Source organism: Mesoplodon bidens, assembly GCF_964165515.1.
Source record: "Mesoplodon bidens genome assembly, chromosome: 6".
In the NCBI taxonomy this organism is placed as follows: Eukaryota; Metazoa; Chordata; class Mammalia; order Artiodactyla; family Ziphiidae; genus Mesoplodon; species Mesoplodon bidens.
In genome coordinates this window covers 25,393,989-25,411,804 of record NC_138162.1, presented here as the reverse complement: position 1 = coordinate 25,411,804, position 17,816 = coordinate 25,393,989, and the positions used below count along the sequence as shown (strand labels likewise).

Below are 17,816 nucleotides of genomic sequence, written 5' to 3'. Positions count from 1 at the left end.
TACACGTCACCACTCACTGACATCGTGATGTGTTGCAGGCAGAAGGGACCTGAGACCCACTAATCCAGGGGGGCTGAAGCTTTTTATTTTCTTTTAAATGAGTGATATTCTTTTGTCTAATGAAACCCTACCAAAGAACTTAATATGTAAGCAGATTAAAATGTTAGAGTGAGTGGAGTGAAAATGGGAGCCCCTCTCCTGGGAACACAGGTTGAAGACCTGATCTAATCCACCCCTCCCTTTAGTAGATGAGGAAACAGCCCAGAGAAGGGAAGTCAGTTGCTGAAGGTCACCCAGCCAAGTTGGGGCGGGGATGCTGGCACCAGAAATTAGGTTCTTGGCCTCTAATCAAGTTCCATACTACATTGCACAGGTCCAGGACCAAGCTCAACACTGGGAGACAGCTATGTGTGCTACTAGTATTTTCTTGCAACCAGAAAGTGTGACTTGTCTCCTTTTGACCACAGTGGTTTCTGACTTGGTGGCCCTCAGTGTGTCTCTGTGATATACTGAGGTAGTCCCTCTCGTTGTGGGAGCTGATCTCCATATGTGTAGACTGTAAACAATGTAGGTACAGTAAATGGGCAAACCGAGGACAGGGATTTAGGGCCTGACCCTGCCGCTTTGTGTCGAGTGATTGGAGAACCTCAGGGCCCCCGTTTCTGTCTGACCCCCATTGCTTGCTGCTGCCTTCCTGGACTGTCGTAATACCAAATCACTAGTTGGAGACCAAGGGCCTGGTGGCTGGAGGTACTTAAAAATGGACAGAGTGGGTTTACATTAGTCCACCACATGGGAGCAGGTGGGTGACCTGTGGGAAACGATGTCACAGGTGCTCAGCCTGAGTTAATGGTCGGTCAAGTTGTCAGCAGATAGATGTGAACTGCCATCCCTTGGGAGACTCCTAGCAGGATGAGCACCAGTGGGCAAGGACGTGCCAGTGGATGCAAGCACCAGCTGGGATGGGCCAACTGAACTCCAGGTCCCTCACCACTGTGATCTGTGCATCGGAAGGAATGAACAGCAAACCCTAACTGTGATATCCACCTTGTTCTTGCAGACTCCCGTCAGACCAGTTAAATTTCCATCTCTCTCCAGAAGCCCAGCCTCTCCTGCCAATTCTGGAAACTTCAACCACTCACCTCATTCTTCTGGTGGCTCCAGTGGGGTAGGAGGCATGAGCAGGCACGGTGGGGAGCTGCACAACCGCTCAGGTGGGGACCCAGGCAGGCCACTCTGGGGAGGTGGGACGATCCCTTGGGGTTGAGGGTATGAACTGGGGACAGTCCTAGAGACCACTGCATACAACCTGTCTTTCTCGTTGATGTGCCTACAGGATTTTGCAGTGAATTCACAATTCATAGTTTCTTCTATGCATTTTCTTAGGGCAGGGGAGGGGAAGAAATAGTCTATAATGCTTTATTTTCTTGGAAAATTTTACAAGAAACTAAGAGAAATACATGGTGTTTTTGCGGTATTTAAAATCCTTGAAGATTAAACCTTAGATATCTTCTCATCCTGACCCTTCAATGAACAGATGAGGAAACTGAAGCTCAGAGTGGGTGACAGATTTGCCCAGAGACACACAGCAGATTTGCCCAGAGACAATTAAGACTCAAAGCAAATTGCCCCACAGTTATTTTGGGCTTATTGGCATACTTTCTTTAATTTTAATTTTTTTTCACATCATTACATTTGTTTACCATATTCTTTCAGCAAATATTGTTGACCACTTATTAGATGTGAGGCAATGTCTAGGTGATAGAGCATTTAGCAATAAAAAATTCAAAGTCAGTTCTGTAGGAAGTTGTATTCTGGTATAAACAGATAATTTTTTAAAAATCTGATGATAGTAAATACTATAAAAAACAAAACAAAACACCAGAATATGGGAATAGGTAACGAGGCTGGTTACAGGATATTTTCTAGTCCTCCCCGAGGGCATCCAGGATTAACCAAAGCCAGCTTTGCAGGAAGGCACCCTGCTTTATGCCATTACATAAGGAATACCTGCTTCTTATGGAAAAGCTTGAAAACCAGATAAAGAAAAAAAAAAAAAGTATAATCTCACCCACTAGGGATCATTGTTAACATTTTGGTGTATATCTTCGCAAAGTACTTTAATGCATATTTATGAAAGCATAATAATAATTTATTAAGCACTTAGTGTGTGCCAGGCACAGTGCCCTTTAAATAGATTATCTCCTTCAGTCCTCCAACAACCTGTGAGGTGTCCTCTTCACTTTACAGAGGAGGGCACTGGGGCTCAGGGGAATTCAATAACTCGCCCAGGGTCACACGGCTGCAAAGTAGCAGAGGCAGGACCTGCACGCCAGCAGGCTGGCTTCCCAGTGTAGTCTGCTCTGTAACCTTTTCCCTCTTTGTACCCGTTACCACGTTGTAAACACCTCTTTATGCCAGTACACGTGTAGCTACAGCATCTTTTAAATAACCAAACAGCCTTCCACTCATATGAGGTGTCAGTTTTTGTTTTTTGGGGTTTTTTTGGTGATACGCGGGCCTCTCACTGTTGTGGCCTCTCCTGTTGCAGAGCACAGGCTCTGGAAGCGCAGGCTCAGCGGCCATGGCTCATGGGCCTAGCCGCTCCGCGGCATGTGGGATCTTCCCGGACCGGGGCACGAACCCGTGTCCCCCGCATTGGCAGGCGGACTCTCAACCACTTGCGCCACCAGGGAAGCCCGAGGTGTCAGTTTTAATTCACCAGTTCCCTCTTGTTGAACACCAAGGCTGTTCTAGATTTTTGCTCTTGTAGATCCCACTCTAAATAATGGCTCCATAGCTCTGCGCTTGCCTGCTTGCTTAGTGATTTGCTTAATGTAAGTGCCTTTGAATCAGGGTGGCCGGGTCAGTGGGCTTGTCTGTTTTTGAAGCTTTACACTTTGCCCTCCAGAATGGCTTTACAGCAGTGCCTGCCACCTAGTAAGTGCTCTATAAATGTCAGTTATCAGTGTTCTCCCTCCAGTGCCCTCCCGCGCTCTGGATATTATCACTTTCCCCTTTTCCTTCGTAATAATTCAAGGTTGCTGGTAGGTTTGGAGAAACAGGGAGAGGGAACTTGGCAGTCAGGATTCAGTCAGGGAAGCTAACCCCCTGAGTATTATGGAGTGAGAAAGTTATTGACACAACTGTGGGAGTAGCTGGGGGTGTAGAGATCCAGAAGCGGGGGCTGGATGATGGCAGAGGAGCCCTGGTGTGGCAGCACGTGGAGCTGCTGGCAGGCGCTGCAGCGGGGCTGCCGGGGGAACCCAGGGCAGGGCGTGCTGTCTGTGCCCGCTGGCGGCTGACTGAACCGGCCGCGGCTCGGGGGAAAGCAAAGACAAACTGGAGCCTTGATGGCCGTCCACCTGCCAGTTGTCATGCACAGTCCTCCTGTGGTTAGCCCTGACCCAGAGCCAGGGGCAGGGGTCTGGGAAACGGGGTTCCGGCTCAGCCAGGCCGGCACCTGATGTCCACCGCCCGCACTGCAGTGCTCTGGACCCAGGCAGTCATTCCTATTCCTGTTTCCTCAGGTGGAAGCATAGACAGTGTTCTGTCCCAGATCGCTGCCCAGAGAAAAAAAGCAGCCGGATTATCTGAGCAGAAGCCCAGCCATCGGTCAAGTCCTGTTGGGCCAGCGCCTGGCTCCAGCCCGTCTGAGCTCCTGGTCTCCTCTGCAGGTGGCAGTGCTCCTGGTGGCAAGGTGCTTGTTCTGTTTCCGTCTGCTCCTCTGACGCTCACAGGTCCTGTTCTAGCATGGTCCACGCCTGGGGAACACAGGCGGTGCCACCGTCGTGGGATAGGACTAAACCTCCCATCTGGCCGCACCTGGGCTTTCTGAGCAGGGTGGTTGCCGAGATCATACCCTGTGCCCTTGGTCTCCTGCACACGTGTGTTCACCTCTCACGTGATCTCCAGGATACCTCCAGGTGGGAGGGGTGCTGAGGTGTGGTGCGATGCCGGGGTGAGCACTAAGTTCTCCAGCCCTGTACTGGTCATCCAGCCTCACACGGCATGTGTTTTCATTCACTGATTTAGAGCAAAAGGGTTCAGAGTGTGGGTTCAGGAGCAACTGCCTGGGTTCTAATCGCAGCCTCACACTTTAGCATTTAGAATGGGGCTGGTACCTGGTATGCCTATGTAAGTGTCAGCTCTTAACTGTTGACAGTCGTAGCAGTAGTATTTGTACTCCTTCCGTATGCATCCACTGTCCACATCTTTGGAGCATCTGCTCTGTGCCTGGCACTTCCAGCAGTGAGGATCCAGCAGTGAACCAGGGGTTTGGTGACCGTTCTCAGGGTGTCACTACAGACACAGCCGTCTCACACTGGTGTGGTAGGGTCTGTCGTGGAGAGGGGAGAATGCTGTGGGGCACGGCTGGGTTTCTGCCGAGGCTTGAGGGCGTCAGTGACATCTAGACAGGGCTCTGAAGGATGAAGTGCCAGATGAAAGGGGCAAGGGTGGGGCAAGGGGGAGACTGTCCCAGGGTGAGGGGTCGGCACGTGCAGAGCGCCGGAAATGAGAGTGTGGTGTAGGAAAGGAGCTAAAGGAAGGTTGGTGGGCAGGACAGAGCCAGGGCCTCACCTCCCTGCTCTGGCACCTTTCCTCCATTAGTGCAGCCCCAGAGCAGTCACCACGTTGGCAGCAAACTGTGGGATTTGCAATGCGTGGAAAACCCTACATGCCCCTGGGAGGGGAGGTCTTCCAGTGTCTTCAGAATCTGCCCCCTCCACCTCCTGAGTCCCTCCTCCGGGGCTGATTAATGGAGTGAGCCCCCAGAGTGTGGGTACCTAGTCATGAGCGTGAACTGGCTTCTTTACCAGATGGCTCTCCAGGTGCTCCTGCAGTGGGGGCAGTATAGCCCATTTCCTCCTCTGAGAGGACCCCAAGTCCAGGCACAACCACACTCTTCATCTTATTTTCTAGATGTCTTAAGCTTTCTCCCTGAGAAAAGTTAGATCGTCTGAAGGCCTCACCCTTGGACCTTTGCCCAGAAGTGCCTCCAGAGATTGATGTCTTAATGGATGTATGAGAAATAGTCTTTATTTTCTGCCCAACCACTGTTGGTTATACAACTCTTTTTGTTATTCAAAGTCCCTTATGCAGTTGGACCTGTGTAATTAGTTTCTTTACAATATAACTCCAGAAAAAATTTCTCTCTATACATTAGCATGTTTTCTATTATGTTCAAAATTACTTGTGTAATAGGATTTATGTAATTAAGTTCCTTTTAGAATTCACCTCTACGGAAAAAATGTCTCTACTGATACTTCGATACATTTTATTTCATCAGATAGTAAGAATTCTATAATTAGCATATTTCACTTTTTGCCTTTGTTGCTAGGAAACTCAGCTACTCATTAAGGTAAATCTGCTACTCTGGAATTTTGATATAGTTTTCCTCTTCTCTGTTGTCTAAAATTTTCTGTTTCTATTTTGATGGTCTTATTAGATGTGTTATATATTGTTAGCTTCCTTTAATTGGTGTTGGAAATAGGTAGGCACCTAAGTTATAAATTATATTAACTATTACCTCACTTGGATGCACCTATCATTTAATCTATATACAAGTGTGTTCTGATGAAAGGAAATTGTGTCTAAAGATGCATTCAGGAAACAGAAGACTGGGGAAACGATTCAGTTTAATGATCACCTGATATTCTTAACATAAGAATATGCTGTAATCCTGGGGAGCTATTTAAAAATTCAGATTACTGGGTTCCACACTGAATGAAACTCTTAGGGTAGGGTTAGGGGAATCGTCTTTCTCCCCAGAGAGTGTTGCAGCCAGCCCCGCCCAAGTTCTTAGAAACCACTGCCCTAAACCAAAGGACACAGGAGTGGGCTTTCTGTCAAAGGCTCCAGCAGCAAAATGGAGACATGAAGTGCTTTTCAAAGACTGCTTTAGGAAGAATTAGAAATTAGTATTCAAAATATGAGCCTCCTGAAACTGGGTTTTGTACTTTGCTTAAAACAAGCACCACTGCGATGGTGGGATATTTGTAAGGCATGGCTTCTCACATGAAGTGTGCCTTAGGAGACACAGAATTGGGGGGAGTGGGATCAGTGTATGCTTCAACACTTCCCAGATCTCAGGAAGCCCAAAGGCCCACTGGGAATATCAGCTTTCTATTCCCACCCGAAAACACAGTGGTTTAAAACAGAAAGCATTTCTTTTGCTTGCAAATTGGTGGCTGGGCAGTTTAGTCTTGACTTAGCTAGGCAGTTCTTCTGGTCTGAGGGGATCACTTAGATGTTTGGCTTTTGGCTGGGGTGACCAAAAAAACAGGGCCATGTATGCCCACAGCAAGCTTGGGTATGTTCTAATGGCACCAGTCAAAGGCATAAGTTGAAAACCAATCAAGTAACCAAGTCATCACACCCACTGCAGGAGACCACACAGAGTTACATAGCAAAGGGTATTGATCCAGGGAGGGGTGGAGATGATGCCATTACATGATCAATCTGCCACACTGGGGATGAGAGGAATGATTCAAATATTTCAGAGCATCCCAAATTTTATATTTATCTGCTCCCTCCCCAATAATGCTGCACACAAGGCCTAGAGTATTGTGTTTCTTTGCTCTTGGCTGGGATAGATCTGTTTCTTAGGGTTATACCAATTATCTCCTGCTTAACCAGAAGCTTTATTATGGAATGTCTGTCTTTATAGAAAAAGCAGAAGGAAGAATTCATTAATAATATAGGCAGCTTATTGACAAAGTCTTTTAAATTTTATTTATTTATTTATTTATTTATGGCTGCATTGGCTCTTCGTTTCTGTGCCAGGGCTTTCTGTAGTTGCGGCAAGCGGGGACCCCTCCTCATCGCGGTGCGCGGGCCTCTCAGTATCGCGGCCTCTCTTGTTGCGGAGCACAGGCTCCAGACGCGCAGGCTCAGTAATTGTGGCTCACGGGGCTAGTTGCTCCGCGGCATGTGGGATCTTCCCAGACCAAGGCTCGAACCTGTGTCCCCTGCATTGGCAGGCAGATTCTCAACCACTGCGCCACCAGGGAAGCCCGACAAAGTCTTTTAAAACGTAAGAAAGTGACTTCTTTTTCCACTCTGGGTTGTAGTTAGCTCAAAGGAGCATTAAAGGCCTAGCCAAAGGAAAGGTGTACCCATTTCCAGGCAGGAAAACTATTTGTCATGGTCTCTACTATTCTAAATGAGATGTCCAATTTTTAGCATAAATTATAAGACATACAAAAAGGCAAGAAACAACACACTCCCAAGAAATGAGGCAGTCATCAGAATCTGATGTAGATGTGAAACAGGTGTTGGAATTACGTGACAGGAAATTTAAAAGAACTACAATTAATATGTTAAAGGCTCTAGTGGAAAATTTGAACAGCATGCAAGGTCCTAAGAGTTACAATTTCAGCAGAGAAATGGAAACTATAAGAAAGAATCAAATGGAAATGCTAGAAATAGAAAACACGTAACAGAGATGAGAAATGCTTCTGAGAGGCTCCTCAGTAGACCTGACACAGCCAAGGAAAGAATCAGTGAACCTGAAGATAGGGCAATAGAAATTACCCCAACTGAAACACAAAGTAAAAAAGAAGTTAAAGCAAAAGAAAAGCAGAGCACCCCAAAGCTGTGAGATAACATCAAATACTCTCACATACAAGTAATTGGAACCCCTGAAGAAAGGGAGAGAATGGTGGTGCAGAAGGAATGTATATGTATTGTTTAATGACCAAGAACTTCTCCCCAGATTAATGACAGATGCCAAACCACAGGTCCAGGAAGTTAAGAGAACACTAAATAGGATAAATACCCCAAAAAGAACACTTTGTCAGAGTAACTCACCATATTAACAGACTAAAGAATAAAATGCAGAAAAAGCACTTGGCGAAATTCAAACTCCATTCATGACTACAACTTTTGGCAAATTAAGAATTGAAAAGAAATTCCTGGACCTCATATAAGATACCTGTACTTAGCATCATACTTAATGGTGAAAGACTGAGTGCTTTCCACCTAAGATCAGGAATAAGGATGTTGTCTCTCACATCCAAGTCTCTCAACTTTGTACCAAAAGCTATAGCTAGTGTAATAAGGTAAGAAACAAATAAAAGGTACACAGATTGGAAAAGAAGAAAGAAAACTATCTCTATTTTTAGATGATATGATTGTCTGCTTAGAAAACTCAAAAATATCTACACAAAAGCTCCTAGGACTAAGAATTGAGCTCAGCAGGGTCTCAGGATGTGAGGTCAATATACAAAAGTCCCAATTGTATTTTTACACACTAGCAATGAACAATGAGAATTAGAACAGTTAGACTTTTTTTTTTTTTTTTTTTTTGCAGTACGCGGGCCTCTCACTGTTGTGGCCTCTCCCATTGCAGAGCACAGGCTCCGGACGTGCAGGCCCAGCAGCCATGGCTCACGGGCCCAGCCGCTCTGCGGCATGTGGGATCCTCCCAGACCGGGGCACGAACCCGCGTCCCCTGCATCAGCAGGCGGACTCTCAACCACTGCGCCACCAGGGAAGCCCCAGTTAGACTTTTAAAATACGAAACTTAAAATATCATTTACAATACATTTGAAATGTATTATATGAAAATGTATTATGAGAATGAAATACTTAAGTATAAATCTAATAAAGTATACGCAGAATCTATAGGTTGAAAACCACAAGACATTGGTAAATCAAGTAAGCTTAAATAAATAGATATCAATTTTTTTTGTAATTTGATCTATAGATTCAATGTAATCCCAATTAAAATCCCAGCTCACTCTTTTTGTAGAGATCTAGAAAGGGATTCTGAAATTTATATTTAGATGCAAAGAAACTATAATAAGCAAAAGAATTATGAAAAAGAGAATCATACTACCTAGTTTCAAGACTTACTATAAAACTACAGTACGGTATTAGGGAAGGACAGACACATAGGTCCCTGGAACAGAATAGAGAGGCCAAAGAACAGTCAACTGATTTTTTTTTTTTTTTTACAAAGGTGTAAAGGCAATTCAACAAAGAAAGGGAAGTCTTTTCAACAAATAGTGCTGGAACAATTAAATATGCAAGAAAATGAACCTTCACATATTTCTCACAGCTAATTCAAAGATTAACTCAAAATGGATCATAGACTGAAATACAAAATGGAAAACTAAAATTTCTAGGGGAAAGTCTGTGTGACTTTGGATTTGGCAAGGAAGTTTAAGATATAGTACCAAAAGCATGATCCATAAAAGAAAAAAATGTTAAATTCGACTTTTTGAAAATTCATATCTTTTGTCTCTAAGAGACAGCATTAAGAGAATGAAAAGACAAGCCACAGACAAGACAGAATATTTGCACATCATGTATCTGATAAAGGTCTTGTATCCAGAATAAAGAACTCTCAAAACTCAATAATGAGAAAACAACCAATAAATTTAAAAATGGGCAAAGTATCTGAATAGATCATGAAAGAAAATATGCAGATGGCACGTAAACATATGAAAAGATGTTCAACATCATAATTTAGGGAATGCTACTTAAAAGCACAATGAGACGGTACTCTACACCTATTATTAGACTGCCTAAAATTAAAAAAAAATTAAGTTACAAGTGCTGTGAGAATGTGGAGCTACTGGAATTCTCATTCATTGCTGGTGGGAATGCAAAAATGATACAGCCGCCTTGAAAAAGTTTGTCAGTTTCTTATAAAACTAAACATACATATAGCATGTGACCTGGCTCTCTCACTCCTAGATATTTACCCAAATGAATTTTTTAAAACTTCTGTTTATACAAAAATCAGTTTCTGAATGTTTACAGCAGTTTTTTCATAAACACCCCAAACTAGAAACATCTCATAACAGGTGAATGTGTAAACTAACTGTGGTAACATCCATGCAATGGAATACTACTCAGCAATGGAAAAGAACACACTACTGACACATGCAGTAACTTAAATTAATCTTAGAGGCGTCATGCTGTGTCAGACAAAAGAGTGTACATATTGTTTGATTCCATTTATATGACAGTATACAAAAGACAGAACTATAAGGATGGAAAACAGATCAGTTATTTCCATGGGTTGGGATGGGGGGAGGGGTTAACTAGAAAGGGACAGCACAAGGGAATATGGGGGGATGATGGAAGTGTTCCATATGGTACTCTGTTGGTGGATACACAACTCTACGTATTTATCAATACCTGTAGAATTGTACACAACAGTTATTTTTACTGTATGCAAATTTAAAAAAAAATCAACCAGGACCTAAGGATGTACGCAGACTATGACAACAGATCTAGTTTTATTACAAGTGAATGACATAACTGCACTGTAGGAGGTGAGAGAAAACATGTAAATGGATATTGTAAGAGTAAAGTAAAGACAAAAAGAACTGTACAAAAGCATTGTGCTCTAGTTGATTTTTTTTTTAATTGGGGTATAGTTGTTTTACAATGTTGTGTTAGTTTCTACCGTACAGCAAAGTGAAATAGAGTTCCCTGTGCTATACAGCAGGTTCTCATTAGTTATCTATTTTATACATAGTAGTGTATATATGTTAATCCCAATCTCCCAATTCATCTGAGGTTTTTTTTTTCTTGCAGGCATTATGGTCTAGCAGTTGTGAAGCTACTTTACATATATATACCTTTTGTGTACATATACACTTTATATATATACTAGGGTTGAACAAATAAGTAAATATATTATAGATAATGAGCCCAGTTTTTAACTGTCAAAGATTGAGTCAAAGGGGAAATGCTAGAACTAATCCTGTGAGTATTGGATTGGAGTCAGAGGTATCAGTATGAATCAGTATGAATGTATGCATAAATATACATATATACACAGATTGATAGACATAGGAATATACTTATTGTAGAGCTATGTGTGTATGCATGGGTTAGTAGACTTCATATATTTCCTTGCTCTGTTCACTGAGAGGACCTAGAAGCAGTGATATCCCAGTAGCCATGAGCAACCTACTATCCAGATTTTGGTTTCTAAATAGCACCCTCCAATAAAAGGGACCAGGGCATAACAGTAGTATTGGATTATAACCCAGAGAATAAATATCCACAAGCCCATGCTGATACGAATAAATAACTGAATAAATAAATCAGAGGAGAAGGAACAAGTCTCCTGTACAGAAGAATTCCAAGTAATAAATGTGGAAGGAATAAGGGAAATAGCAAAACACCATTAGAACATCGCAATAGTAATTGCTCCAGAGAAGATGCACCAAAGAATGTTAAAATTAGCAGGCAAAACTTTTAAGAAAAAACAAAATATTTAGCTCAAAATGTCTCCCCAAATATTTATTGGTTATAAAGGGAAAGATAGTAACTTCACAATGGAGAAACCTGACAGACAACACCTTAACTAAGTCATCAAGGCTAGCATCAGTGATAAGGTACTGATACTTTGTATCTCCTGGTGTGATGCACTAAGAATGGCACATCACCTCAGTGGTCATCAACCTCAAAATCCATAAGTAAATCTAATTATGAAGAAATAAGACACACCCAAGTTGAGGGACAGTCTACAAATACCTGACCAGGACTCTTCAAAAGTGTCGAGGTCATGAAAGACAAGGCAAGACCAAGGAGTTTTCACAGATTGGAGAAGACTAAGGAGACCTAACAAGTAAATGCAGCATGGATCCTGGACCAGAATAAGAATCAGTGTAACAACCAGTGATATCTGAGTACCATCTGTAGTTTAGCTGATACTGTCCCAGCGTTAATTTCTTAGTTTCCATAATTGTAAGTCTAAGAGTACTCACAAACATAGAAAACAAATTTGCGATTACCAAAGGGGAGCAGGGAGGGACAAATTAGGAGTATGGGATTAACAGACACAAACTACTATACATAAAATAGATAAGCAACAAGGATTTACTGTATAGTCCCAGGAATCATACCCAATATCTTGTAATAACCTATAATGGAACATAAACTGCAAAAAGACCCTACCCAAATCACTATGTTGTACACCTGAAACTAGCAACATTGTAAATCAACTGTACTTCAATAAAAGTATTTCAAAATAAGAAGGGCTTTTTGTGTGCAACACACACAAAGGAAAAATAATAAGTGTTCTGTGGTGAAAGGTTAGAAGTGACTGGTTTAGATGAAGAAACATGAAGAGCAGAATGGGCCTTCGTTTGTAATAAGCCACACTTCCATTTTAGAGCTGGTTAACTGAGAGGTTAGGGGACTCAGCCAAGGACACAATATTGCAGCTGTAGGGGCAGGACTAGGACCCGGGTTTTCTGGCTCCTTATGTGCCACTTTTTCCATCCCATTCCCTGCCTCTCTGCTCCAGGGGAGGATTTTCCTGTAACTGTTTTGATAATACTGTTTCTGCTTTGCATGTTTTCTTAAGTAGATGTCATAGTCCTGGTTAGATATCTTGTTGAGTCAAATATCCCCAGTGTTCCCTGTTGTGGGTGTCTGTTTGAATCATGTCTACCCTCCAGGTGATGGCTTATGTATTTGTCTTATTCTTTTTTTTTTTGACTTTATAATGAAATTTATTAATACCCTCTGGAAATAAGAAAATATTACACATTTACACAATGAAGGATAAAGGCCTTTCTAAACTACAGACACACAGACATACAGAGACAGATAAAGAGGGCTTATAGCTTGGATTCTAAAATTTCAGTCACAGGTCAAGAGTAAATGCAGAAACCCCAAATCTCACCAGTCCTCATATGAAAGAGTTGTTTTCCCTCCCAATGGGCAAAGGACTCAATTGATTTGGGCTCAAAATTGTATTTGTCTTATTCTTTTCAGCAGAAACTGGAGACAAGCAAAAGGCCTCCGTCTGGAACTTCCACTACCTCCAAAAGCACCTCCCCCACACTCACGCCTTCACCTTCTCCCAAAGGGCAGGCAGCCGAGTCCTCCGTGTCCTCCTCCTCATCCCACCGGCAGTCCAAGAGCAGCGGGGGCTCCAGCAGCGGCACCCTCACTGATGAGGGTGAGTCCCCCGGGTCCTGAAAGCCCACCCTTTCCTCTTCACCATGGTAACCTAGCAGGTGCCCTTCTTTGCTATAGCCATCCTAGGTCAGGTGTTTTATTGTTTTTTCAGTCAAACAAAAACACCTGTCTTTCCCCTTCCCTATTCTACCTTATATTTTTGTCTTCACTGAGCTTACATACCTAAAAGATGTATAGTAGTTTTTGAATGTAGGTGAGTTTTGTTTATATATACAAACAAACACCTGTAGAACTGCTTCTCCAACCCCAGTTATGTACCTTTCCCTGAACCTTGTACAAATCAGAATTCTGTCAGTTGCAAGGGATGGAATCTCCACTCAAACTGATTTAAGCAAAAACAATACCCAAAACTGATAATTTGTTGGCTCATATAATGGAAATATCTAGGGTGTTCTTCAGGCGTGTCTGGATCCAGGTGCTTAGGGAGTGTTTCTCTCCATGTCTCAGGTAAGCTCTCTTCAACTGGTGGCAAGGATACCCCCAGCAGCTTCATGCTTACTTCTTCTTCCTACTAACTTAGCAACCCCAACAGAAAGAGTGCTACTTTCTTAGTAGGTCCAGCAAAATCCCAGAGGTAAATGTCATTGCCCTGTCTTGGCTATATTTATAACAACTTGGGTTGTTTGCCCATCCTTGACTATCTCTGTGTCCCCAAGGGTGGAGTGTGTCTGCCTTTGGAGCCAGGGTTGGGGTCAGGTCTGTGTGGATTGGGAGAGGGAGAGAAGTAGCTCCTCAGAGGAGAATGGAAGTGGATGGAGGGCAAGCAAAAGCAGGAGATGTAACCAGGAGAACATTGGAACTTGCATGAGTGGGGATGATGAGGAAAGGAAAATGGACCGGACGGCCGGGCAGGAGTGGAGGCTGTGCAGCGAGGCCCCAGATAAAGATGTGAAGATATAAAAGATAAAGGAGAGAAGAAGCTCATCCTTTACAACTGCCCTCTGGTGGCTCCTGGGAGCAGGGATGGGGGAGGAGGGAGCAGGGCTTTGATGAGAGATGGGGCCCAGGCAGGTGCAAATCAAGGAGTATAAATCCGAGAGGGGAGAAAACTCTCATTGTGTGTGTGGTCCTCACAAGTGCATTTGCAGGCATCTTGCTGCAGCTACTGGGAGGGAGTGCAGAGCAGGTTCTGCCCAGCAAGTGATAAGTTGAAATCAGCTGCACAGGCTATATGGTCTGTACTGAGTTGATAAATGTACACTGCCATTGGCATCCGCTTTATTTGGGGCTGCTTTTATTGTTTTGTGATATCTAGTGCAATCATTTATAAAAGCTTCAGAGATTGACTAGCAACCCCATTCTTCCCTGTGTTTTCTCTTTCTTATATAATGTTTTTTTCTTTTTCTCTTCCTTTTTTTTGGGGGGGGGCCACACCATGGGGCTTGTGGGATCTTGGTTCCCCAACCAGGGATTGAACCCAGGCCCTTGGCAGTGAGAGCGTCGAGTCCTAACCACTGGACCACCAAGGAATTCCCCCTAACTGTGTTTTCTGTGTGGAATCTTAATTTCCCTACCCATGAACTCTCCCACCTCAGAGGCTTTCAGGAATCTAAACTCTTACAGGTTCAGTTTGGGATTTGTACCCCACCTTTTTCCAAGAAAGAGTTGAGACAGTCATCCGAATGCACTATGCAGTCTACACCCACTTTGCGTCCCTCTCATTCATTATTAAAAAAAGGTTTGCAAAGCCTAGTTGGGATAAAAACAGGAGGACCTGACAGCAAATCCTTTTTAGATTACCTTCTCTGGCTTAGAAAGCCTAGTTTTCCCTCCTGGGGTTCCTGGGTCCCGAGGCAGCCAGACCCTTGTCCTTCAGGCGTTAGATTATCACAGACCAGAGCCTGCAGTCTATCCCCAAATAGCCATTCTTTATGATATTTCTGTGGGAAATCTGGAGCCTCAGTCAAGGACTGCTTGCAAGCCTTTGCCCTGCTCATCCTCCCACCTGTGTCCGTCTGTTCATTCCTCCTGGAGGAAGTGGTGGGGCGGTGACGACGTGGCCTTCTTAGCCTCACATTCCTTCTATGAAGGTGACTGGGGCAGGCCCTGGGTGCTGTAACCTGTGCCAGTGTCAGCATAACTCATCAGGCTGGGGATTCAGATACATTCCACATAATAACATTAAATGATTGTAACTGCAGGGTGGGATCAAACGTGTGTTATCAGCAAGGCACGAAGCACCGTGGCAGGCTTCACTGAAGAGTGTGGCCCTTGTGCTGGGCCAGGAGGACTGAGAAGAGTGGGGGGCTGGGAGCCAGGAATGGTGGCCCAGAGCCAATTGTTACATTTGTAGGAAACAGTTGAGCTGGCAATTAAACACAACTGTTTTTTTTTTGTTTGTTTGTTTGTTTTGCTTTATAACAAATTTAATCAGTTATACATATACATATGTTTCCATATCCCCTCCCTTTTGCGTCTCCCTCCCACCCTCCCTATCCCACCCCTCCAGGCAGTCACAAAGCACCGAGCTGATCTCCCTGTGCTATGCAGCTGCTTCCCACTAGCTATCTACCTTACATTTGGTAGTGTATATATGTCCATGCCGCTCTTTCACTTTGTCACAGCTTACCCTTCCCCCTCCCCATATCCTCAAGTCCATTCTCTAGTAGGTCTGTGTAAACACAACTGTTTAAAGTCAAATTACAACAACAAAAGTATGTGTAAAAAAAGAAGACAGGGACTTCCCCAGCGGTCCAGTGGTTAAGACTCCATGCTTCCAATGCAGGGGGTGTGGGTTTGATCCCTGGTTGGGGAATTAAGATCCCACATACTGCATTGTGCGGCCAAAAAGTTTTAAAAAATAAAACTAAAAATGCTTAAAAAAAAAAAAGAAGACAAAAAAAAGTCAAACTGCATGAACTTATAATTAAGCTGATTATGTTACATGTAAAGGTATGTGGCATTTAAAACAGAATATATTATTTACTAGTTTTTAGTGCATTTTACTAATACCTGTTCTCTTAAGGTTCTTTATGTCTCTTTTATCTACGTGGTGGGAATACTGTGTATTGATGTGTTACTGCTGTGCATCTTTCCCAATTCCACTTCAGGAACATGATGTTGCTAGGTTGAAATTGACCACAATGGGGCATTTATACCACGGAAATCAGCAAATACCCACTAGGGCTTGATTTAATGTTTTAAAGAGCATCTGGATGTCATCTAGACAGTGACAGAGACAGTGTTAATTATACAGGTTAAACTTTAACTGTTTAACCTGTTATATTGAGAATAACATTAAAAATTGAGAAAATTTTCTTCAAGGTTTTGAAAACCATTATCTGATTCAGCAAAGTTGCTCACATGAAGTTCCAACGTACGTCTTCATAATTTCATTTCATCTCTCCTGTTCACATAAACGGAAGCATTAGTGAGCCTTCATGTAGGAGCTACACTCATTGGCTATGTCTTCAAGAGTAAGGCAAAAATCAATGAAGGCATTCAGTGAGACGCCTGAAATGCAGTGAAGGCATTGGCTATATGGAATTTATAATACAGAGTATTGTGTAATATTATTATATGTAAATTGTGCACACACATCCTTAAATCGGTAAAATCATGTACTTATATACGTGCGTACATTCCCCTCCCAGAAATCCAGTTGTTAAACACTTACCAGCACACAGATGTGGAGAGAGACTCGTGGAGGGAATAACAGCAGCAAAGCGTGATAGGCGTCATGAACCTATAATAGATTATGTGTGGGTTGGGACTTGTTTCATCTCATACATCCTAGCTCATTAGCACCTCTTCTGTGAAGCCTGTCCAGTCCCTTGGGCTGGTCAGCTGTTCTCTTTGTCCCCAGATCCCCTTATTCATGCCCTTCACCATATACTCATCACCAGTGGGAGAAGTGGCAGAGCAGTGTGTGTCGCAGAAGCCTGGTAGCTAAACCACTGTGTTTGAATCCCTGCTGTGCCATGGACTAGTGGTGTGACCTCACCCGAGATATGGTACCCAGCTTTCTGTGCCTTCCTCATCTGTAAATGGGGACAGTAAGAGGGTCTACCTCATGGGGTTGTTAAGAGGAGATGCATCATCCATAGAGGGTGCCTGACAGTGAGCATTGTGCATCAGCTGTCATCCTCTTCATTATATCTTCCCAGCTATACTGAGTTCCTTCACAGCATGGACGTTTCCATCCTTGCATTCCCAGCACGTAATAGGCACAGTAGTAGCCACTGTTGAATGATGAATGAGTGAATAAAAGGACTTCTGACCTCCTAACCTCCAGTCCACTCTTTTGTAAGCCGCCCCCACTGCCCCAGGACCTTTGCGCTTGCTGTTCTCACTGCCTGGATGCTGCCTGGTGCTCTTTGCCTTGATATCTGCACAGGTCACTCCTTCATTTACTGCTCAAATATCTCCTTCTGAGAGACCTTCCCTGACCACCCTCTATAAAACAACATTCTCACATCCCCTGTCAACCTCCCCCACCCTGCTCTGTTCTTCCTCATTGCCTTGAGCCTGACAGCCTGCTTATGGTCTGCTTCAGTCCCTATTGAGTCCCCAGTGCCTAGTCTGATAAATCCTTATCGAATGTGTGAATGAATGTTTCTTAAAGCCCCCACAGATGCTGCTTTTGTCTCCTTCTTTATCTTCCCTGCTCTGATAACTTGATACTCAAAACCTTCTGTTTTCCCCTGGTCTGTGCCCATCTGGCTCTGCTGTTCCATTCAGACACGCCCTTCCTTCAGGAAGTCCACAGCTTCCGAATGCTTGAGGCAAACCTTGACTCTGGTCTGAAGCCCACCTACCTGTTCTCTCCAGTTCTTTCTCTGTCTTGCTGAGGACTGCTGGCATTAGTGTTTACTGCAGCTGTAGTTAATAACAGTCAAGAAATCATAATTAAAAATTGT

The 17,816-nt window shown here is 43.6% G+C and overlaps 1 protein-coding gene across 5 annotated transcripts in view; it reads left to right on the top strand.

Moving 5' to 3' along the window:
- The window catches only part of ANKS6 (ankyrin repeat and sterile alpha motif domain containing 6), a 53,045-nt gene that overhangs the window by 23,041 nt on the left and 12,188 nt on the right, over positions 1–17,816 (top strand). For 3 of the 5 annotated variants that reach the window (XM_081236939.1, XM_081236941.1, XM_081236937.1), the window contains exons 10-12: positions 1,061–1,214; positions 3,531–3,700; positions 12,751–12,937. In XM_081236939.1, the coding sequence (XP_081093065.1) occupies positions 1,061–1,214; positions 3,531–3,700; positions 12,751–12,937 (511 nt within the window). The remainder of the gene's footprint in view (positions 1–1,060; positions 1,215–3,530; positions 3,701–12,750; positions 12,938–17,816) is intronic. The other 2 variants (XM_081236940.1, XM_081236938.1) reach the window with 1 other exon arrangement.